This window comes from Arachis ipaensis, chromosome B1 (assembly GCF_059453495.1).
Source record: "Arachis ipaensis isolate K30076 ecotype BB chromosome B1, ASM5945349v1, whole genome shotgun sequence".
Taxonomy (NCBI): Eukaryota; Viridiplantae; Streptophyta; class Magnoliopsida; order Fabales; family Fabaceae; genus Arachis; species Arachis ipaensis.
Window position 1 is genome coordinate 149,537,309 of NC_142436.1, and position 23,872 is coordinate 149,561,180.

Genomic DNA, 23,872 nt, shown 5'->3' on the forward strand with positions numbered 1-23,872 from the left:
TGTTCATTCAAACCACCACAAGATATGAGGTTGAGTGAGGATTTGGTCAACATGGCTATATACATCTTTGCTGCTGATAATGATATAGCGTGAGCATTTTTTTTAATCTTTTATTTTTAATTTTAGTTCTCTCTGTGGCTAACGTGTTGGCTTTGTGTTAGAGAGGATTTGGTTCATATTCACGATACAACTGTAACTAGAGAAGATCTGTTCTGTCTCGTACCTGGAAAGCAAGTGTCTGAACTGGTAATAAAGCTGATGGCATTGAAGATAACATCAAATATCAGCATGTCCAAATTAAAAAATGTTTGGTCCCTTCCACCATCATTTGCAGTAAGTCAAAATCTTGATTTTCTGGATATTAACTAAGTAAAATAAATAACCATTGTGCTCAAACATTCCCGGATGACATTACGTTACATATGGAAGATCATGACCTACTAGAAAAATATGCACATTATATGCCACCAACCCGTGACCTTCAATTTGTAAGTTTTTATTAATTATTGGAATATTTTTATTATAATAAAAAGTACTCAAACTTGGACTTATACATATTACATCGTATTTGTTATACAGATATATGTCCCAATCAAGGATAATGATCACTGGTATCTAATGGTAATGAGCATCCCTGACAAAATACTTTATCATTTAGACTCTCACTGTAAGGTTGAAGATGATGAACCACGCAAGCATCATATTAGAAATATAGTAAGTTCTCCTACTATAGAAACAAAGTTAATAATAACATTACCTCGAATAATAAAGCACACTATTCTTATTTCAGGGAGTGGCTCTTTCTGAGATAATATTTTCAGAAAAGTATGCAAAATGTGGTATACAAGAAATAGTGAGTTTTGAGGGTTGGGAAGTCCGTAAAGCAATAGGTATTCCTAGGTGCTCAAATAGGTAATTATTCAAATTGTTGGTTATTTAATTTAATATTATATATATACTGTTTTTGACTTCCTTATGTTGTTCTGCATGATACGTTTTCACACAGCAATGATTCAGCTGTATGGGTTATGCAGTGGATGGATTTACAACAGGAATTCACTCCTGTGGTCCCTCCAAAGGTAACTTTTAACATAGACAATTTTCATCTTTAATTACACTAATACATGTGTTAACGTTTGGTAAAATAAATTACAGCTGCATGAAGAAAGGAGTAGAATGTATTTAGCATTAGATTTCGTCACCGGAGATTGGAATAAGATACGGTCAGATGTTAACGAGAGGTTTCAGTTATGGTGGCTTATGATACACCCATAACATCTTTATTTAAATTGAAAAGAATTATTTATATCTTCTTCTTAGACTTACTAAAATAGACGAATTTATTTATTAGATATTTTTTATCACTCTTGTTGTGTACTACCTTTTCCTTCTCCTGTTAAGAACTTAAAAAAAAAATTTGGAATACTTTAGCTATTTTTTTTCTTTTTTATATTTATCTCCCAGCATTAATTTTATTGAAAGCACCTTTAGACATGCACCGAATTCATTGGGCTTGTTCACTTGTTATAGGATTCGAGAATAATAAAAACTATTAGATAAATTTCTCTTATCAAAGTTGTTAACACTTTAATGAGTTGCATCGTAACACTGGTACTTGATTGTGTATTAAGAGAATGATGCAATTGCTTTCAAGTGCGCGGTTGTACTTATAATGCAAGAAGAACTAAATCTTTTTATAAAGAAATAAATATATTTTTAATTATTTTTTTATTTAACTTTTATAATCTTTATCTTGATAAATTTTATTTCTCTTAAAATTTTATTAATTTTTATTAATTATTTATTTATTTTTATTTATTTTTTATTTTTGTAATTTTTACCCAATGAAAAAAAAAGACAAAAGATTGGAAAAGTAAAAAAATAAATAAATAAATAATAGAAATTACTATAATTTTATTTTGTTAATATAAAAATTATAAAAAGTAAATAAAAAATAATAAAAGATATATTTGTTTTTTATAAAAAAATTCAGTTCTTCTTTTTAAATATTATAAAGAGATTTAGTCCTTTTTAATAATTTTAATATTAAAGGTCTTTTTTAATAATTGAATCTTTCTAACGATCCTTTACAATAATTTTTCTTAACTTTTTTAATGTGAAATATAAAAATATTTGATTATTTTAGTGTTTTATATGGTTGTGATAGTAGCACAAAACATCATTGACGTTTTATAATAAAAAAATTAATTATAAAAAGCAAAACATCACTGACAATTTGTAACAACAAATATTATTTTATAAATGAAAGTAGCAATGTTTAACATATAGTTTGGTTTATTATAAAGAATTTCACACCTAATAATACAATATAAAAAAGAAAAAATTCAGTATAATTCATCAAGTCCGAAAAAATAAAAAAGTGGTATAATTCATAAATAAATGTTATGAAACAACATTTTTCAAATTTATTTATGATTAGACTATTTTTGACAAAGGTTATTTATCATTTTAAAATTTCTTTTTAGAATTTATTTTTGGTGGTTAACTCTATTTTGTTTAGTGTAAAGAATAAAAAATTGTTTTCAAAGTTATTTGATGTCATAAAAAAATGGTCAAATAGATTAGAGGTGTCACATTTTTTATGAACTGATTTCATGCCATAAATATGTTTGGAAATTAGGGTGATGTTACTTATAATATTTGATGGATTGAGTTGATATTACAAATTTTTCGAGAATTAAACTGACATTACATATATTTTTGAGAAACTAAATACTTTAGATTATAATTTATTAATCTATGGAATAAACATAATTTCATTTTTTGACATAGATTTACAAAGGGAGCGTAAATCTTAATTAACAATGTAGCTAAAAAAATAATTAAACTTTTAAAAAAATGCAAACCTATACTAGCCAGTGACGCCAGTGTTTGGTTCAGTTTTTTTTTTTAATTTATTTATCAAAGACAGAAGTTTACTCATTGAGAAGAAAATTAATAATCAAAGGTTTTTGGTTGACAGCCAGCTGAGCTGGTAGTTGGTGATTTGTGTTTTTATCTTTCATGAATGCCTTGCAATATCCATGTTTAAAATTTTAGGGTTCTGGGTCTTTAATGCTGCTTAGATGTATATTTCGTATAATATTATATTATATGAACTATTATTTTAAAGTTATATCAGTGTTGTTCACTTGTTTGATCCTAATTATACAATACCTTATAAAAACTTTTTGAAATGTTAAAATTGCATTAAGTTACTACCAAAACAAAAGATTACATGAAATCAATTAAAATACCCAAAAAAAAAAAAAATTACATCACTCTCCGAAATTACCCATTCAAGTCCCCCAGTTACCCATTCTAAGTTGGCTATCTTAAGAATCAGCAATTGAAAAAAGGTAAATGTTCAAAAGGGTGAGCTCCCCTGTACTCCTGTTCTGCTAAGAGCAAAGAAAATAACAAATGAGAATAAGAATGTAGAAACAAGTCTCAACTTAGATAATTGACAAGCATTATAGATTAATATTTTAAATACTATGACAAGCATTATAGATTAAACAATACTATGACAAGCGCAGAAGTGTAAAGTGAAAATCATATCATCAGAGATGAAAACATCCTAGCCTAGAAATAGTAAAAGCATATAATTTTCCTCAAGCATATGGTTCACCTTGGATCAACAGAAACAACAGTTACTTTTAAGTCATCATTTACTAGAAAACACAAAATCTAACAGCAAATCAAGTTCCATTTATTTTGACAGATCATCGGAGATATGATCTCCACATATATCAACCAAGATACCTTTTTCTTTTTTCATTTCTATGATGGAATAAAAAAGCAAATGCTTCACATTTCTATGATGCCATAACAAGAGTACGAAGCCTTTAGTTATAAACACGAACAACATCAACCATCGCAAAAGCTGAATTCGAATAAGATTAAATATAACAGAAATAAATTAAAAATTACACCAATCCCAAATCAACTAAAAATTAGAGGATACCATAAAATTAAAGCATTAACCATACCTTATTACAGCACCTCATTGCTACTGTAGGAAGCACTCTCATCATATACCTATAATATCAGCAATATAATATCATTAGTACTAGCTAATAAGCAGCAAATAAAACTTTGTCATACCTCATTGGTAAAGATACTTACAAATGAGTCATCTTCAATGTTCATGTGGTCATCCGAGTCATTATCAAATGTGTCATTTCCAAGGCCTTCTGACTGTGAGATGCCACGACGAACACGACAAGTTGTTCGATTGTGGCCCTCCATGCCACAATGTCCACATCGATGTTTTCTTTTATTGGACTGTGAAGCCCCCCCTTTTGTCCTACATTTTCTTGGGTCCCTTGGCATGCTATGTCCGAGATCATTGGTTGCGAGCCCAGCTCCAGAAGCATCCACTTGCACACCATCTCTTACACTATCTGCATCATTGACCCCCCCTTTTTGTGCAGCATCTTCCTCCTTAAATTGTTTCAACAAATTCATAGCCATTTCCCGTGTAAAGATAAATCTCTCGTTATCTCGGCAAGCAAAGTTGGCTAGTTGCCTAAACCAATCCATCAAACAACCGTACTGACTTAGCATCAAAGAATCCCAATGAAGCCCAACCGCATTTTGCAAACCCACTTTGGCAGTCTTGGTCCACCGAGGCAAGACTAATGACCTTGGCAACTCCTCTATATCTTCATGCACCAAGACGCAAACTATGTGTTCACAAGGTATGCCAAATGATTCCATTCTCATACATGAACAATTGAATTCCATCTCAATGTCACAACAGAATACACGCCACATCTCATTTGGCGTTTGGTCCAAACCGACAGAGTAAATCACATAAGAGCCAGTTTGCCTCATATTTATTACCTTCATTGATGCAGCCCGTACAAGGATTGGTTGGAACATATGAAATATTGATAGGGTGTAAACATTCGCAGCACTCCTCTCTAACTGTTGAAAACAGGTTTGCATAATGGGTCTCCCATTCACAGAGGCGAGGTCAGCCTGGACCTCTTTCCACCTTATATGGTCGACACAACGATTAAAGTGTTGAATGAACTCAACCAGATTGTACCTTGAGTTGACATACTTTGCAATGATCGAGTTTAATCCCTCGCACCGAGAAGTAGTCCGAAAACCAGCAAAAAACTTCCCTCTTATATGTGCAGTTGCCCATGAATGTCTCTTTTTATACATATCTAGGACCCAATTCTTGTTTTCGACACCAAATCTCTCAACCATTTCAAACCACTTTTGACGAAATACATCAATTTCATAGTCGCCTAGCATACACTTTCTAAACATGGATGTAAACTGGGGCTTGCCAATGTTACTTGTTGCGTTGCGAATCAGATGCCATGCACATAATCTATGATGTGCATTAGGAAACTCTTTCTCAATGGCGAACTTCATTGATAGATCACCATCCGTGATCACCGAAACAGGTGCTTTCCCATTCATTGCTACCTTCAGTTGTTGTAGCAACCACCTGTATGTGTCTTTTTCCTCATCGCAAATTAAAGCAGCAGCAAAGATAATTGTTTGATTGTGATGATTGACACCAGAAAATACCACCAGTGGACACATATATTTATTCCTCTTATAGGTAGCATCAAACGCCAGCACATCGCCAAATAATGAGTAGTCGGCCCTGCTGAGACCATCGCACCAGAATAAATTGCGCAAAGTACCATCGGCATCCATGTGATGATTAAAATAGAGAGAAGGGTCATTTGTTGCTTGATCTTCTAAATACTTCAAAGCTGCATATGCATCACCGGGTAATTGGCGCCTCTGCTTTGCTATTTTATTGTACATGTCCCTTTGCGTGAAAGAGAGATACTCGTAGCCACCTGCCTGATTTGCTAATGCCCAATATATCTGCCCAACACTAATCCCACCCTTTTTCATGTTAACCATGTGGCCAATATCAGCCTCGGACATGAATCTATGCCCAGGGAGCAATCCAGTCAACCGAGGATCCAGAAGCGGATGATTGTGTTCATCAGAAAAATAAGAAATAAACCAACGACCGCTAGGTGCATCTACACGAATCTCCATCATTGCACTGCAGCCACACCTTGTCTCGGGTGTAGGTTTTCTCTTAAGGTTTCCGATGCCGTAATTATTTGGCGGTCTAAATCCTTCACGATGACATACAAAATTCTTCAACTTAAGTGCGCCCGCACGACTCTTCCTAGTCCTGTTCTTCCGAGCACTAAAGCCTCTTGTCCTTGCATATCTATTGTAGAACTCAAATGCAATGTCGACATCAGAAAAGTGAAAATGACATACATCTTCATCCCTGATGTTCCAAAATTCAATCATACCAATGTCTTCGAGTGAGTCAATGTTATACCCTTCATCGAAGCCGTGATAATCGAACATTGGTTCCACATTTGTGTCGTCCTCATCCATATAATCCACATCAACTTCCTCATGTTTTCCTTCCTCCTGCTCATACTGATCATATGATGTATGCTCGCTATTAACCCCTTCATGAGAAAATTCCTGACCCATAACTTCCTAAACACCAATACACAATTCAAAATGAAACTTAAGTTTGTAAATAAATTGCCAAACACCGAGTACCAGCCATCACAAATCACAATCTTTTAAAATTGAAATCAATCCAATAGTGTCAATCTTAGGAATCATGGAATTGGACACGAGTTTCATTTATTGTATTAAGGGAAAATGAAGAAGCGTGAATCCAAAATCTAATGGTGAAACTATAAGAAAAAAAACAGAAAGACAAGAACAATTGGCAATGCCAGCTATGCATGCGGTGGGTGCAAAGGACAACAAAATATTAAAGAGTATATATCCTCTATCTATAATCTATCTATATTTCTGATCCCATGTCACAAAATCCCCGCCGCTCGTGGCCACTGAAGAACACATTGTTTTCCCTTTGAGAACCCCACAAAGTTTGCTTGGCTGCCACCTCAATCCATAGAAATAGATTGTTCGCAAGATTAGATATGCATATGCCATTCCTGCTGAAATAATGACTTGGAACAACATGACAACTAACTTGGACAAACCATGTTCAGTGGCACCATTAAATACAACAACAGTACAATCCTTATAATAATTAATAACTATTCATTATTTCAGTCCTTTCATTCAAACTGTAAAATCTGCATATGTTTTAAGTTTTCAAACTTGTATCATGTCATTAAGATAGAAGGCCAGAGGACCATTTTGTGACACATGATTTTCTCTATAAGCATACGTATGGATTTAGATAGCTTGTTTGTAACTATACATTTTAAGAATACTGGGCCAAGTTGAATGAATAATATAAAACAATGGTGAGGTCAATTTTACATTAATCTACATATATGCTTACAAATTACAAGAACATAAGAAAAACACCTACTTGTAACATAGGATGGTATTGAAGTCACAAGATATGGAAGCTGTGATATGTTTAAGAACTAATAACCAGAGCAGAAATGAACTAGATATGTCACATATATGGTATACAATAAATCAAGTGCTACTTCATCCTAACCTTTTGATGTTATCAAATAGTGATATGCTAGAGTGAAGACTCAAAGAATCCAGATGAAGTATGATTGGCCCTGATTCATCACCTTTATCCGGGATACAAATAATGATCAAGCTCTAATTAAGACTGAATACATGAAACACTACAAGAAAAAAAAATCCAGAAATGAGAGAATAGACAAGAGAGATTAAAATATAACAATAAAAATGACCCTGCTGCCAATATAAAATTGAGCATGAAGTGCATTCATAGGAGCACAGAAAACATAACTATAAAAATTTACAGTTAAATAACCCATTCTTCATTTGTTTTTTCTTACCAGTTTTTCTTCTCCCACTATTTCTTCTAATATGGAAAACTCATAAGGCAGAAGAGACTTAAAATATATCAAAGAAAAAAAATTTTTTGAAAATGGAATTAAGAGTCTGACAATTTTAAATAGCCATATATTAACAGATGAAAAATCAGTACAAATTTTGAAAAATAATATTCATCATTTAGAAGGTATTAAAGGATAAAACATGCACGCACGCACACACACACTCACATCTTACACTAAAGTCTAAGCTGGGATAAAAGTAATAATATCAAAATTTAAAACACTCATGGAAGAGAAAGCTGTCGAAACTATTCCATTTGATTGACCAACAGATTCAATGTGGTTAGAATATGGGGGAATTTAGGACAACTTTCACAAACCAAAGAAATTTCAATTATAAGATAGCATTAACAGCTTTCACTAACCAATTACTAGAACGCGTGAACCAGAAAAAAGGGATAATAAACAAAAATTCAGTATCAGCATAGGAACTGAACAGGAAAGACATCAACATCTTGTCAAATGAGGAATGACTAGCATTTTTTTTTAGGATAAGACATGAAAACAATGACATGCAGCCAAATAGGGTAATATAGTAACAAAAGCAATTTAAAATTTACCAATTGCCCCAATTTTGTGCTCCCGACAGATATCTATCAGATTTTTCATGGAATCACGCACACACACTCACATCTTACACTAAAGTCTAAGCTGGGATAAAAGTAATAATATCAAAATTTAAAATACTCATGGAAGAGAAAGCTGTCGAAACTATTCCATTTGATTGACCAACAGATTCAATGTGGTTAGAATATGGGGGAATTTAGGACAACTTTCACAAACCAAAGAAATTTCAATTATAAGATAGCATTAACAGCTTTCACTAACCAATTACTAGAACGCGTGAACCAGAAAAAAGGGATAATAAACAAAAATTCAGTATCAGCATAGGAACTGAACAGGAAAGACATCAACATCTTGTCAAATGAGGAATGACTAGCATTTTTTTAGGATAAGACATGAAAACAATGACATGCAGCCCAATAGGGTAATATAGTAACAAAAGCAATTTAAAATTTACCAATTGCCCCAATTTTGTGCTTCCGACAGATATCTATCAGATCTTTCGTGGAATTGAGTATTGACAACCTCAGATATCTGTCACCCATTACAGGAGGCAAATGATGAGAAAGCTTGATTAGATGATAATAATAATAATAAACTTATAAAAGGAATCTGATTGTTCAAAAGTTACAAACACTCTTGACTCACCATATGAGAAGCAAGATTTTTTTAGATTTGGTTGAAGGCCTGTGCATTTTGCTCCATGAGTGTACCTATTAGACCTCCAATTGCTGCAAAAAAACACACTGCAAAGTTCAGAGGAGGTTCTTTATGCTTGAACACTAAAGCAAGGAAATGCAGATACACAATATTTTTAGAGGTAAATAAAATGAAAAATGATATGGAAACTGACCTTTGTAAGGCATTCCTGGCACTGATGAGGCAACATCGGATGGAGCAGCAGCAAGGCGAGAAGAAGGGCCTGAAACTTTTTCCTGCAAAAGAAACAAAAAAGAGAGAAACTTGAGTTTCCACTGCTACAAAATAAAATTTATGAAAGTATATTCTGTTTACTTCCTTTTTTGTCACACTATTTCTTGGTAATTCTATTACTCAACATCTGAAGTTTTCCCTTATTTAACATTCATAAAAATAAGTGAAGAGAAATCACCGTGATAGCTTTTTCCTGCAAAATAATAACAACAATAGCAATGCATGATGCTTGATCTGTTTGAAAAAGAGGAAGAAGGTTCTTGCTTTGCAAAGGGACCTACATCAACAGGTATATTCTGCTTTATCCTAAAGTAGTGTTGTATTTACTCTATCCGTTTCAAAATATCTGTCACCTTGAAAACTCAGTACACTCACAATTCAATGTATCTAGATATATTTAGTATGGATGTACCAAGAGTACTATATATGCTTGTTTGTTCATCTAGAAGGCTACTGTAACTATGCTTATGTTGTGCTTCATAGCAAATGTTTACATGGCCAATCTCAACTCATCAATTGCAGATTTCAGAAAGAAAGAAACTAATTTCTTCCATAGACAGTGACAATATTAGTAAACCAGAAGGGGGCAGTATTTCTTATGAACATGGCACCAATGGCAGAAGCCATTCTTTTGAGAACCAAAATGGTAACATTCTAGGCATTTATGGAGGCTTTGATGAATCTAACCTAAGGATTCAAAATTCATCATCTTGACTATTCTAAAAGAATCAAACCGAACTGAGAAGAAGGCAGAGGAAAAAGTATACCTTGCTGGGTTTGTCGTCCTCAACAAGAAGTGGGGTTGAGGAAAGTTGTCCTATTTCAGTGTCATCAGGGAGCGGCGGCGGACGATGCGTGTTGTGGCGGCGAGGGTAGGCGAACCAGAGAGAAGAAGATGATAAAATGGCGTCACGCTAGCAGACCTCTCTTGGCGGCGGACGCAGGGAGTGGCGGCGGACGCAGGGAGCGGCGGAGGACGATGCGTGTTGTGGCGGCGAGGGTAGGCGAACCAGAGAGAAGAAGATCAGAAAATGGCGTTACCCTAGCAGATCTCTCTTGGCGGCGGACGCAGGGAGGGGCGGCGGACGATGCGTGTTGTGGCGGCGAGGGTAGGCGAACCAGAGAGAAGAGAGAAGAAGATGAGAAAATGGCGTTACCCTAGCAGACCTCTCTTCTTCGTTGAATGTGAAACTGAATCTGAAACTAAGAGATAAAGGGAAAAAGTGTAAATAACAAAAGTTAAGGGATCAAAATTTAATTAATAAATTTTTTAAAAAAAAAAAAACGGGGTACATTTTGTAATTATTTTACTGTAGGTTAATCATACTCCCACACAAAAGTGGGAGCAAGGAATCCTTGGCCTGAAAAATATCTGATGACACATTTTGACTTGTCAAATTATTAATATAAAATATAAATTATAAATTATATATAAAGTGGGAAGGATAGAGAGAAATAGAAAAAAGAGAGAGAGGTAGATAAAAGAATGTAAAAGGATATTTATTAATTTTGGAAGAAAATATTTTTCTAAATTTTAATAAGATAGTATCACGTGACATATTTTGGTTATTAAATTAGTTAGTAATATATATAAATATAAATGTAATATAGCTATATTTTAGTTTTAATATTTTAATTTTTAATTTTGATTTAATTCGAATGCAATTAGAGAATAATAGAATATCATATTATATATTTTGATTGTCAAATTTATAGTTAATCATTGACAATAATCTATAAGAGAGATAGAGTAAATGAAGGAATGAGAGAGATAAAAAAAAGAAAAAAAAAGAAAAGAGGAGAACTTTTTAATTTTAAAAGGAAAGCTTTGATTTTAATTGTGATGAGAAAATGATATGTAGCACATTTTAGTTATAAAATTAATAATATATAATAGATATAATAAATTTATGAATACTATTATGAGTTAAAAATAAAATTATGAGTTAAAAATAAAATTAAAAAATGGTTGATATTAGTTGATAAATAATTAATTTTATGATTAGTATCATAAGCAAAAATATTCATTATTTTTAATCAAAATTTTCATATTCAAATTTTATTTTAAAAATATTTTAAAATTTTGATTTGGATCAATTATCTCTTTTATTTAGACGAGAACAAGGTAATAATAAAAAAAATGTATTCATCATATTCGGTGATAAATATTCCTATCATTGATAATTTTTGTTTTCCTTCAATAAATTGACACCATATGGCTATTCATTCAAATATTCTTTCATCCAATGGCAATTGTATTCAAATATTTAGTGTGTGTTTAGATTACGGTTTACAAACGTTTAGTTTGAATAAAATTGATTTTATAAATTTGATTTTGAAATAAATTTGTGTTAAGGTAATTTATGTTTGGTAATTTTTATATCAAAATTGATTATAGTAAAATAAATGTTATTTGGATTACACTACTCAAAATTATTTTTAAATAAAAAAATATTAAAATAGACATCAACTTAAATAATTTTTATATATTATCTTATTATTTTAATTTAGACATTTGAATAGATCTTATTAATTAATTTTATAATAAAATTAATATTTATACACTAAAATAAAAATAATATATAAAAATTGATAAAATATATTTTAATTAAAACTAACAAAATATAAATTTTAGAGAGTACTACGAATAATAAAAAAATTAAATATTTACCTTAGTAGTAATTGAAATAAATCAAAAAAAATTTATGATATTTTTTATATAGTATATTTTTAATACTTTTAGTACTATTTTTTTGTATGCTATAATTTATTATTATTATTATTATTATTATTATTTATAATTAATTTTTATTTAATTTACTTTACCTAATAGGATCAATAAATTATATTATAAAAAATAATAAAAATAATACAAAAAATTATAATGATAAAAATGTATAATATCAAATAAATAATTAATAAAAAGTATAAATAATAAAAAAAGAGTTCATATAAATAAAAATAATAAGACTTCCATAAATAATACAATAATATGCATAAAGAATAAAGTTGGTAACAGATAAATAAAGATTGAGTATTGATGGCTAAAAATCTAAAAGTCTCTTGATGAAACGGAAAAACTAAAAAATCAGTGCTCTTCTATCACTTATACGTTCATGAATAAAAAATTTGTTAAACCAAAAATAGAAATTTTCAATAAAATTAAACGTACTTCTTTTCTTTTCTTTCAACGCGTGTGCTAAACACACCCTTAAAAATAGATGATATTTTACACCACAATACATATATTTACTACTCTTCTAAGTTCTAGCTAATTGTGTACTTATGAATTCTGGTGGTGTCGATTGAATCAATATAGAAGGATACATTAGGAAAAGATATAAGATATTTTTTATTTTTAAATTTGTTAAAAATTTTAAAATTATTTTTAAATTTTATTTTATTTTAATTTTATTTTAAAATTTTTTTATTTATATCAAATATATATTAACAGTTAATTTTTTATAAAATTTAAGACTAATTTAATAATAATTTTAAAAAATAATTTTTAATATAAATAAAAATTTTAATTTTAAAAAATTTAATTGTCAATAATATATTTAATACAAATAAAAAATTTTAAAATAAAATTTAAAAAATATTTTTAAAATTGTTAACCAATTTTAAGAATAAAAAATATTTTTTAGCTATAGAAAATAAACTAAAGCTTTGAATTTGTGTAATTGTGTTTGGAAAAAAGAAGTATTATTGGGAAAACAAAAAGGGAAAAAGTGAAGAAGGATGAGAAGTGAGAAGGGAGTGAAAACCAAAGGAAGAGTGACAGGAGGGTGTGGCAGTGAGCAGTGGGAGTGGGCACAAGGCCCACAAGAGGCGTTGGCGTTCCTCAACTTGGGCTGGCCACTACCCAACCCGAAAGCGACCTCAGCACCCATGGGTGACACGTGTCAGCCTCACCATTCATGGACCACTAACATAGTACCGTTCCCTTCCAAGATTTAGGAGTGCGGGCCTAACGTCCCCCCAAGCCCTCCTTGTGGGCCCCACACGCCATTCTTAACTTCAAACACTACAGAGGAGAGAACCAGTTCCCAAATCCCAACTCCACCTCTCTTCAATTCTGCGAAATTCTCATAATATATTACTTAATATTCAATTCCAAATATCAAATATGATGCAAAATTTGTTTCTTTTTGTTTGTCTTGGTGATTAAAATACTAATGTTGTTTTGGCATCCCTTTTGATGAAGCTGTATCTTTCAATGAATGGAGTAAGGAGGTGGTACAGGAAAAAAGTGCACTGCCGGCAGCTGAAGTGGACACAGAACAGAATTCATGCGCCATTGTTTTGTGGTCCCAAATAGATATTTGATGAAAATGAATGATGCAGTTGCAGTTTAGATTGGGATTGGAGATTTGGATCTTATTCTTGACCGGTTCGTAATTTGGGCCCAACTTTCCAGATTTACCAAGCCCATTATACGTATTTTTGGTTAAACATGTGCATCAAAACAATACAATGGTAACCAATTTGGGTTAGTTGAGCGGTCAACTCACTCGTCCGCTTAAATAAGTATTATTGTGCATGCAAATCAACTTGGGTTAGTTGAGTGGTCAGCTCACTCGACCACTTAAACAAGTGTTGGAGGTTCGAATCCTGCCTTGTGCATGTAGCAATCAATTGGCCAGCGGCAGATCCTTAAATGGAGCTCCGATCCGCGACGGATTAATTCTTGATTTGTCGGACTGAAAAATACCGTAGGCAACCAAAACGGATTAGTCCTTGACTTGTCGGACTGAAAAATACCGTAGGCAACCAAAAACGAATCGGTCTTTGAAAAACAACTGTTCCATATAGTTGCTTTATTTTTTTTAATTGTTCAAGATAAATTAACAAATGCTAATCATTTAAAAGAAAACATTTTTTTAAAAATTAACTTACTTTTAAAAAATATAAAATATCTTAAACTATAGATTTTAGGGTTCTAAACTTTTTTAACCCTAAATATCTAAAGTCTAATTTCTAAATATAAATAATTAATATAAAATAAAATAAAATAAAATAAAATAAATATTATAATTTATTTAATTAACAAAAAGTGTAACACTTTTTATTAGCTTTTAAGAATGATGTGGATGAATCCACACCTGTTTAAAGGTTTGACTATGCTATATGTACATTAAAATTAACGACCAAATCAATCATTAGTATAAAATACATATTAAAAATAAGCTATAAAATATATGTATTTATATATAAATACATTATAGTTAATTTTGATAGCTGATTTTAGTGAAAAAATAGTATTTTTGTTAAAGGTTTCAAGAGTTCCAACCATAATCTATAAGGGAAAAAAAGACAAAAGAAATAGCATAGCAGGCCCGGGAGGTTTTAATTAATTAGCCACTTCAAGAAATATAGCCAACACTAATATAGTAGTAAGTATTGAATTATTTTCCAGTAAATAATTATTTATTTATTTTTTGTTTTACCTCTTACTTTTCTAATGCAACAAATCCGTGACCTTTGGGGCTTGTTTTTTTTCCTTCTTGATTTAATACGAGCAACAAGATTTTGAAACCTTTTATGTACATTGTCTCTGTCACAGAGAGAGAGACAGAGAGAGAGAGAGAGATCGAGAGAGAAAGAGCAATGAAAGCTTTTACCTTCTCTTGGTGAATGTCAATGTCATGCATCATGCTTTAATTGCTTTGAGCAAAGCCAAGCAGATCACAAGGGTAACCACATGCTTTAACTCGTTCAACTCTTGTCAGCATAGATTTTGTGGTATACATTATATTCTCTCTATTATGCATCTAAGCAGAAACAATTATAAGCTTTTAATTAGAACACAGTTAATATGTACTCTAAAACATTTAAAATTATTTATATTTTAAATATTTTCTAAGTACATATTAAATATGACCTAATTACGAGCATATAAGTAAGGTTTGGGAGAGCCAATGAGTTATAACTCAAATGGCATAGTTTTCTCATACTCAATTAAGAGGTTGCGAGTTCGAGTCTCCTATCTTTGATAAAAATAAAAAAAAAAGTAAGGTTTGGGAGAATTGTGTATGTGTGTATGCATGATGTATTTAGATACATCGCAATGTTTAATTGCTTTTATAGAGAGTTGGGGTTAGGGGGAGAGATCCTGAAGTAATCAAGAGAATAAAAATGCAAAATAGTAGTGTCATAATTTCCACTGAGAAACCCAAAGAAAAATCTCTCGTCTATGAAGTAATAACGTTTTTTCCCAGGTAGCTCTTGTAGGTTCATAAATAGGAAGTATTAATTTGTTGTCTTTTTCCTATATAAATATATTATATTCAACTTCACTTTTCTATTGGCTTGTTCATACTGTAGTTCACACTCTGTTTCAATTTAATTTTGGCTTATCGATGCAGATATATTTGCACATAGACCGCTACAAACTACAAAGCAAGGGCTTCTAAAATTATGCTAAATTTCTAGAAGGGCTACAAGCTAGATTCCTACAAATTGAGAATCTTCCTCAAAAACTACAAGTTATTATTACTACTAATTATAGAGCTTGATTAATATATTTATGAATACATACATGCATATATGTTTTTTTTTTTTTAATTGATTGAGGAAATAATCAAATTAGTTCTTAAGGTAGCGTTTGGTGGAGAGACAGAGACAGAAAGACTGAGACTGAGGGACAAAGACTAAGAGACAGAGATTGAAATAAATCTCAGTATTCTGTTTGATGCAAAATGGGAGACAGAAATTGAAACAAGAATGAAACTCTAATTTAATTTGCACAAAGAGTAAAATTGAAATTAATTAATTAAAGTGAGGATATTTTAGGTATAAAATGTTATTAAAGTTTCAGTCTCCATCTCTAAAAATTTTAGTCTCCTGTGTTCTCACTTTTTGGAGGTACTAAAAATACTGAAATTTTGGAGACAGAGACAGAAATTTTAGTACCAGTCTCTGAACCAACAAACATGATACTGAGTCTCAGTCTTTCAGTCTCTCAGTCTTTGTCTCAGTACCTCAAAATAAACGCTACCTAAAAGATCACGTGATCTCTATTTTAATATTTAAAATATTTTTTTAATCAAATTCGTTCCTAAACCATTTTAATTAATCACGTTAGTTTTTCTGTCACTTCCCTCACTAACATTGTTAACAAAAACTGACCTCGCACATTATCACATAAAAAGACATCATTTTTAGGGTGAGGATTTGAGATTTAAACCACGTGGTTTAAAGAAATGAAACAATGCTTGATTCAATTGCACACATATTACAAACTCACTGCACTTCACTCTAAGCCAAACTACAATTTTTGTTTCTCTCTGATGAGTTTGAAAACTCTAAACTAATTTTTATGATGACTAAATATTATCAATATAATTATTTATAAAATTATTAAATTGATTTTAATTCATACTTATTTAATTAAGGGGTAAGTATGGTTTTGGTCCCTAAAGTTTAACGCCAGAATCGAAACCGTCCCTTATCTAATTTTCGTATTAAAATCGTCCTTTTTATTTTTTTTGGACAAAAATACCCTCACCACTACCAACACAATTACATGCTCCACCACCACCACCACCACCAACACCAACACCACCGCCACAGCCTCCACCAACAGTACCACCAACACCACCATCAGCACCAGCACCAGCACCAACACCACCACCAACGCCGCCGCCGTCCCCCTCTCCCTCCCCCAACCTCCACCCCCACCCCTGCGTCCCCTCCCCCCTCCCCGTTCCCTTCCCCCCACCCCCGCGTCCCCTCCCCCTCCTCGTCTTCCCTTCCCCCACCCCCACCTCCACCCCACCTCCATACAGAGAAGCAGAAACAGAAAATCAATAAATTCAAGCACAAATTTAACACAAGTAGAAACAGAAAGCAACAAATCAACAAATCAACACAGCCAAATCAACAAATTCAACAGAGAAGCACAAAGCCAAATCAGAAATTCAAAGCACAAAGAAGCAGATGCAAAAGGCCAAGCAGAATCACCGACAAACTCATCATTAGAACCCATAACCGCAAGAAGCTGAAGCGGCGAGGCGGCGAGGAGCAGCGGCGACGGTGGCGTTGGCTTCCCTCAGCGGCTAGGCGGCAAAAAGCAGCAACGCGAGTCCTTCTCCCTCTTCGCGTCTCTCTCTGTCCGATCTCCCTCCTCTGGCATGGGTGACTGGCGCGACGGTGAGGGTTAGGCGAAGAGATGAGGGCTGGGCGGTGAGACGGTGAGGGGCTGGGCGTGGCGGTGAGGCGTTGTGCGCGGCGGTGAGGCGTTGTGCGCGGCGGTGAGGGGCTGGCTTCCCCTTTCCCCTTTCCCTCCCCTCCCCTCCCCTCCCCTCCCCCTTACCCTTTTCCTCCCCCCCTCCTCGACGCGTTTCCCCTCCTCCCAACATGTTTTTTTTATTTTTTTTAAATTTTATAACTTTTTTATTAAAATAGGGGTAGTTTAGGAATAATATAAAAAATTTTATTAAAAAGGACGATTTTAATACAAAAAAAACGTTAAGGACGATTTTAATACGAATATTAGATGAAGGACGGTTTCGATTCTGGCGTTAAACTTTAGGGACCAAAACTATACTTACCCCTTTAATTAATAATTTTGTGATACAGATTTTATATTGGGCCGAAAATAAAAGAAAAAATGTTGCAAGCCCAAGTCTGAAATTTTTATCTAGCATTGGTTCAAAAATAGTCAATGAAGTATGGCTGAATTATTATTCTTGTTATTGGGCCAGAATTGATCTTAATTAGCCCAAAGCAACCTTGATGGAAAGATCCATTAACTTGGTCCAAAATTGATAAAAAGAGAGAAGATCTATGCATGCTTCCACGGAAATCAAACTTATCTTTGGATGGATTTCAAATTTTGTTTTATTTCACTTAATGCAGACATTGGAAAATAGAAAGAGAAAGTGAAGAAATGATGTGATAGCCTTAAGTGCTCTACACGCTTCTAGGATTGGGTTTCGAAACAAATTAATTCATTTCACTCTCTTTCCTAGCTTCACTAAAAGTAAATTATTTTTTAATTAATTTGTCAATATCACTTAAGTACTTTTCTTTTCTTCTCTCTCTTTTTCTTTCTTCTCTTTCGGTCATTACACAGCAAATCATAGAAGCCAAAGCTAGCCACCGAAGAGAATGAGATGCACGCTACAAGACCATCACAATGATGGCAAGAAAAAAGCAAACTAAAAGTATGCTGTGGCTAAGATTCTCATTCACTTGTGGTAAGATTTGGTGAAGAGATCTTGGCTTTTCCATACCAAAAATGGTTGAAGAAGATCTCAGTCAGAGAAAGAAGATCCTTGGAGGGATGGCTTGTCTCTGATTCTGCTCAACCACCACAGGAGGTAGCTACAGTGGCTACGTGATGGATGAGGCAGAGATTGGAGCAGATGAAGCTATCATCATCATGAAGCATCAAGGGACAGGGGTTCATCTTGGAGAGCAAGGCAAGGATGGAGGGCTCAGATTGATGAAGATTGGTGACCAAAGAAGGTCTAGAGGTAATTGCATGTTGGGTTTTGCATGGGTTATCTCTTCTCTCATTCTGGCCGAACTGGTTCTATTTGGAGAAGAAGAAGATTAGCGTGGTTTGTTTGGAATCAACTTTGGAGGATTCTCCCTATAAGTAAGGGTGAACAGTCAGGGTTTGATTCAAGGAGAAGGAGTGAGAGTGCAAGGCACAAAGTTCACATAGCTACCTAAGCTAACATAAGTTCTTCTCCTTCAATATTCTTCATTTTGTAATTTTTCTGTTTAATTTTGTCTGTCTTGAGTCTCATGGAAAAAGGCAAACAGTGAGGTTTGTATGAAAAAGCCATAGAGCGGAAAAAGGCAGAGAGTGTAAAATTAAAAGAAAAAGCCATAGATGTCCTTAGAGGTCCTTTGTACATCTGTGTTGTGTTTCATGATTCTGTGGGAATCCCCTTGCAAGTTGGGTTAGCACTTAGCAGTTGGAAAGCTTGGCAGTGACCAAGTCAAGTTCAGGATTGGGTTTAGATTCTGGACTTGTCTCGGATAGGAAGGGTAGTTCCTAGGGAGAATTGGTGTTTGTAATCAAGAATGATTATAGTAAAATTCCATCACTGTTGTGATGGAGACTGGATATAGGCTGCCTTGCACTTAGCAGCTGAACCAGGATATATCTTGGTGTAATTCTCTCTCTCTTCTACTCCACTTCTATTTCTGCTGCCCAGGAGATAAAACTGAAAATATCTCGTGCTGATCGACGAGACAAAAAGAAAAGTCTCGTGGCTGGGTATGAGACAAAAGAAAAAGTCTCGTGGCTGTGTACGAGACAAAAAAGTAAAAAGTCTCCAAAAGCTATTTCAAAGACCAGCAAGTATTATTGAGTGAAAAATGGGCTAAGATTCAACCCCCCTTCTCTTAGCCACTGAAAACCATCAATTGGTATCAGAGCTTGGTCTCAAAGAGATCAAGCTTTGCAGCTTGGAGAAAAGATCCAGATGGCAGAAAACAGTGGCTCAAATCTGGTGTCCTACAACCTGACAGAAGGACAGTCAAGCAACAGACATCCTCTTCTCAATGGGAAAAACTACACCTATTGGAAGGAGAGAATTAAGATCTTTGTGCAAGCAGTGGATTACAGACTTTGGAAGATTATCCTGGAAAGTCCTCAGTATCCAACCGTAACAAGTGCCGAAGGAGTTGTCTCTCCTAAACCAGAAGCAAGCTGGACCGAAGAAGACAGAAAGAAGGTTGAGCTCAACGCCAAGGCCATCAACTTACTCAACTGTGCCATCAGTTTCAAGGAATACCGACGGGTATCACGATGCACAATGGCAAAGGAAATCTGGGACAAACTTCTAGTTACTCATGAAGGAACCACCATTGTAAAGAAAGCCATGATAGATATGTTAAACAGAGAGTATGAAATGTTTGCAATGAAGGAAGGAAAATCCATTGATGAACTGTTTGAGCGCTTCAACACCATCATTGTCGGCTTGGATGCTATAGGAATCAAGCATCCTGAATCTGTGCTAGTGAGAAGAGTGTTAAGATGTCTCCCAAAAGAGTGGGAAACAAAAGCATTAATAATTTCTGAGAGTAGTGGTCTTGATTCCATGACATATGATGACTTGAGAGGAAATCTTCTTGCTTTTGAAAACACATATTTGAAAAAAGATTCAAAAAAGAAAGGAATTGCTTTTACATCTGTGACTAACCCCCTGGATGATGAATCCAGTGATTCTGAAAATGAATTTGTGTTGTTTGCCAAAAAATTCAGGAAAATGGTGAAGCTCAAGGAGAGAGGTAAAGGAGGCAGTTTAAGAAAACAAAGGAAAGATCTCAGCAAGGTGACTTGCTACAACTGTAAGGAAACGAGGTACTTCAAGTCCGACTGCCCTAAGTTGAAGAAGGAAGAAAGGCCAAAGAAAGGAAAGAAAAAGGGTCTGATTACATCATGGGAAGATCTGAAAAATGATTCAGAAGATGATGAGGAATCTGAAACCTTGTCTCAACCATGTCTTATGGCTGACCACATTGAACATGTAATCATTCCTAACCCTGACACTGAATCTCTTCATCTTATGATAGATCATCTTTCTGAAAAAATAAGATGCTTCTTGTTGGATAACCAAGATCTTGAACAACAAATCACCATCCTTAAAGCAGAAAATAGTTTTCTCAAAGATAAAGTAAGGGAGGCCAAAACTGCCTGTGATTTTGTTGAAGAAAATAAGCAGTTAAAAGCCCAACTTAGAAGTTGTGAAAGTGACCATTCAGTTGTTGCATATGTAAACTGTTTTAAAGAAAATGAAGAGTTGCTTAAAGAGGTCAAAAGACTTAAAGAAGACTTAGCCAAGTTCACTAAAAATTCTGAAAATCTGAATCAAATCTTGGCTAGTCAAAAACCTCTTTATGATAAAGCTGGTTTGGGATTCCATAAATCTGTTGAGAAACCTTATTTTGAAAACATTGCTTCATCTTCCAACGATACAAGATTTCAAAACCCAAAAAGTTTTAACAAAACAGCAACTCCTAGGTTTTGTAGGCTATGTAACCGAAATGGACACTTTCCCATTCAATATTTTTTTTGTGAAAGGATGATTGGTGATAAAGTTTACAAAGTTGTTTTTGATTACAATGGCTTAGGACATAAGAGATGGTTTAATGTGAAAAGATCCAAGAAAATTTGGATACCTAAGGTCACTTGAGCTTGTTTTGTAGGTATGCCTAGCATCCAAACAGAAGGAGAATATGTGATATATGGACAGCGGATGCTCTAGGCATATGACCGGAAAGACAACCTTCTTCATAAAGCTTGATGAATATGATGGAGGATTTGTTACTTTTGGTGATGATGCTAAAGGAAAGATAATGGCTGTTGGGAAAGTTGGTAAAAGCTTTTCATCTTGTATAAATGATGTTCTTCTTGTAAATGGTTTGAAGCATAATTTACTTAGTGTAAGCCAATTGTGTGATCTAGGATTTGAAGTTATTTTTAGAAAGTTTGTGTGTTTGGTTGTTTGTGAAAAAACTGGGGATATTCTATTTGAAGCTAAAAGGTGCAATAATGTGTATGGATTGACTCTTGAGGACTTGAAAGAACAAAATGTAACATGTTTTACTTCTCTTGAATCTGAAAAATGGCTATGGCATAGAAAGTTGAGTCATGCTAGCATGTACCAAATTTCTAAGCTAGTTAAGAAAAATCTGGTTAGAGGAATTCCAAATATCAAATTTGATAAGGATCTTACTTGTGATGCTTGTCAATTGGGCAAACAAGTAAAATCCTCTTTTAAATCAAAAGATTGAATCTCAACCAAAAGGCCATTAGAGATGTTACACATTGATCTTTTTCATGCTTTCTCAACCCTTTGCAAGAAAATTCAAAATGAAAAAGATTAAAAAATTGCCCATTTGAGAAGTGATCACGGAAGGGAATTTGAAAACCAAGATTTTGAAAAATTCTGTGATGACTTTGGAATTGCTCATAACTTTTCATGCCCTAGAACCCCTCAACAAAATGGGGTGGTTGAGAGAAGGAATAGAAGCCTTCAAGAGATGACTAGGGCCATGCTTTATGAGAATGAGATTCCAAAATTTTTATGGGCTGAAGCTGTAAATACAACTTGTTACATTTTGAATAGGACCATTATTAGAAAAGGGTTGAAGAAAACTCCTTATGAGCTATGGAAAGGGACCCCTCCAAATATTAAGTATTTCCATGTTTTTGGATGCAAATGCTTTGTACTTAATAATAAAGAAAACCTTGGTAAGTTTGATCCAAAATCCTATGAAGGGATGTTTGTTGGATACTCCACCACTAGCAAGGCTTATAGAATTTATCTCAAGGAACATAGAACAATAGAGGAATCCATACATGTTACTTTTTGTGATGCTAATTTAATTCCCAGTTCTATGATAGATAATGATTCAGATTGTGAAGAAGCTGGAACAAGTAAAGAAAATCCCAAGTCTGCTCAAAATGAAGAATCTGCCATTCCAGTTTTGTCTCGTCAGATTGGAGGAGACATTTTCATTCTGTCTCCTGAGCCAGCACGAGAAACTGAAACAGTGAGACTACTAGAAGCTCATCAAAGCTCAACACCAATCCGGAAGCCTAGAGAATGGAAGTCCATGAGGGGTTATCCTCATGACTTCATCATTGGTGACCCCTCTCAAAGTGTTACAACAAGATCCTCAACCAAAAGACAATCTGAACCAAGCAACTTTGCTCTCTTATCACAAATGGAACCCAACAATGTAAAACAAGCTCTTGAAGATCCATCATGGGTCAAAGCAATGCAAGAAGAGCTTGCTCAATTCGACAAGAATGAGGTTTGGACACTAGTACCTCATCCGGATGGTAAGAAAGTGACGGGTACTACGTGGGTCTTTAAAAATAAACTTGGTGAGGATGGACAAGTTGTTCGTAACAAGGCTAGACTAGTGGCCCAAGGTTACGATCAAGAAGAGGGTATAGATTTTGATGAGTCTTTTGCACCGGTAGCTAGAATGGAAGCGATTATGTTGCTTCTTGCCTATGCTGCCTATAAGGGTTTCAAAATGTTTCAAATGGATGTTAAATGTGCTTTTCTTAATGGCTTTATTGATAGAGAAGTGTATGTGGCTCAACCCCCCGGCTTTGAACATAAAGATTTTCCAAATCATGTTTTTAAACTCTCAAAGGCCCTTTATGGCCTTAGGCAAGCTCCAAGAGCTTGGTATGAAAGGCTTAGTGCCTTCCTATTAGAAAATCACTTTCAAAGGGGAACCACTGACACAACTTTATTCATTAAAACATCTAATGATGATATTCTCCTAGTTCAAGTTTATGTGGATGACATTGTATTTGGTTCGGCCAATGAGTCTTTGTGTGAAGAGTTTGGAAAACTCATGACTAGTGAGTTTGAGATGAGTTTAATGGGAGAGCTAACTTTCTTTCTTGGCCTCCAAATTAAACAAACTCCTAGTGGTACCTTTATTCACCAAGAAAAGTATGCAAAAAAACTTATCAAAAAGTTTGGCCTAGAAAATTCCAAACCAATGGG

The 23,872-nt window shown here is 33.8% G+C and overlaps 1 protein-coding gene across 1 annotated transcript; it reads right to left on the reverse strand.

Annotated features, from left to right (window-relative positions):
- Nucleotides 1-3,996: 3,996 nt before the first annotated feature.
- On the reverse strand, nucleotides 3,997-6,501 carry LOC148578866 (protein FAR1-RELATED SEQUENCE 5-like). Its single transcript, XM_088500138.1, has 2 exons — nucleotides 4,129-6,501; nucleotides 3,997-4,041 (listed from the first exon to the last, which is right to left on the reverse strand). Exons 1-2 carry the CDS (start codon nucleotides 6,499-6,501, stop codon nucleotides 3,997-3,999), a joined length of 2,418 nt encoding a protein of 805 aa, XP_088356264.1.
- Nucleotides 6,502-23,872: the final 17,371 nt, after the last annotated feature.

Bases quoted from the DNA above. Each gene is read 5' to 3' on its own strand.
- LOC148578866 (XM_088500138.1), bottom strand. From the start codon at position 6,501: ATGGGTCAGGAATTTTCTCATGAAGGGGTTAATAGCGAGCATACATCA. The intron at 4,042-4,128 runs GTAAGTATCTTT...CTGATATTATAG, and splicing joins ACATTGAAGATGACTCATTT to GTATATGATGAGAGTGCTTC.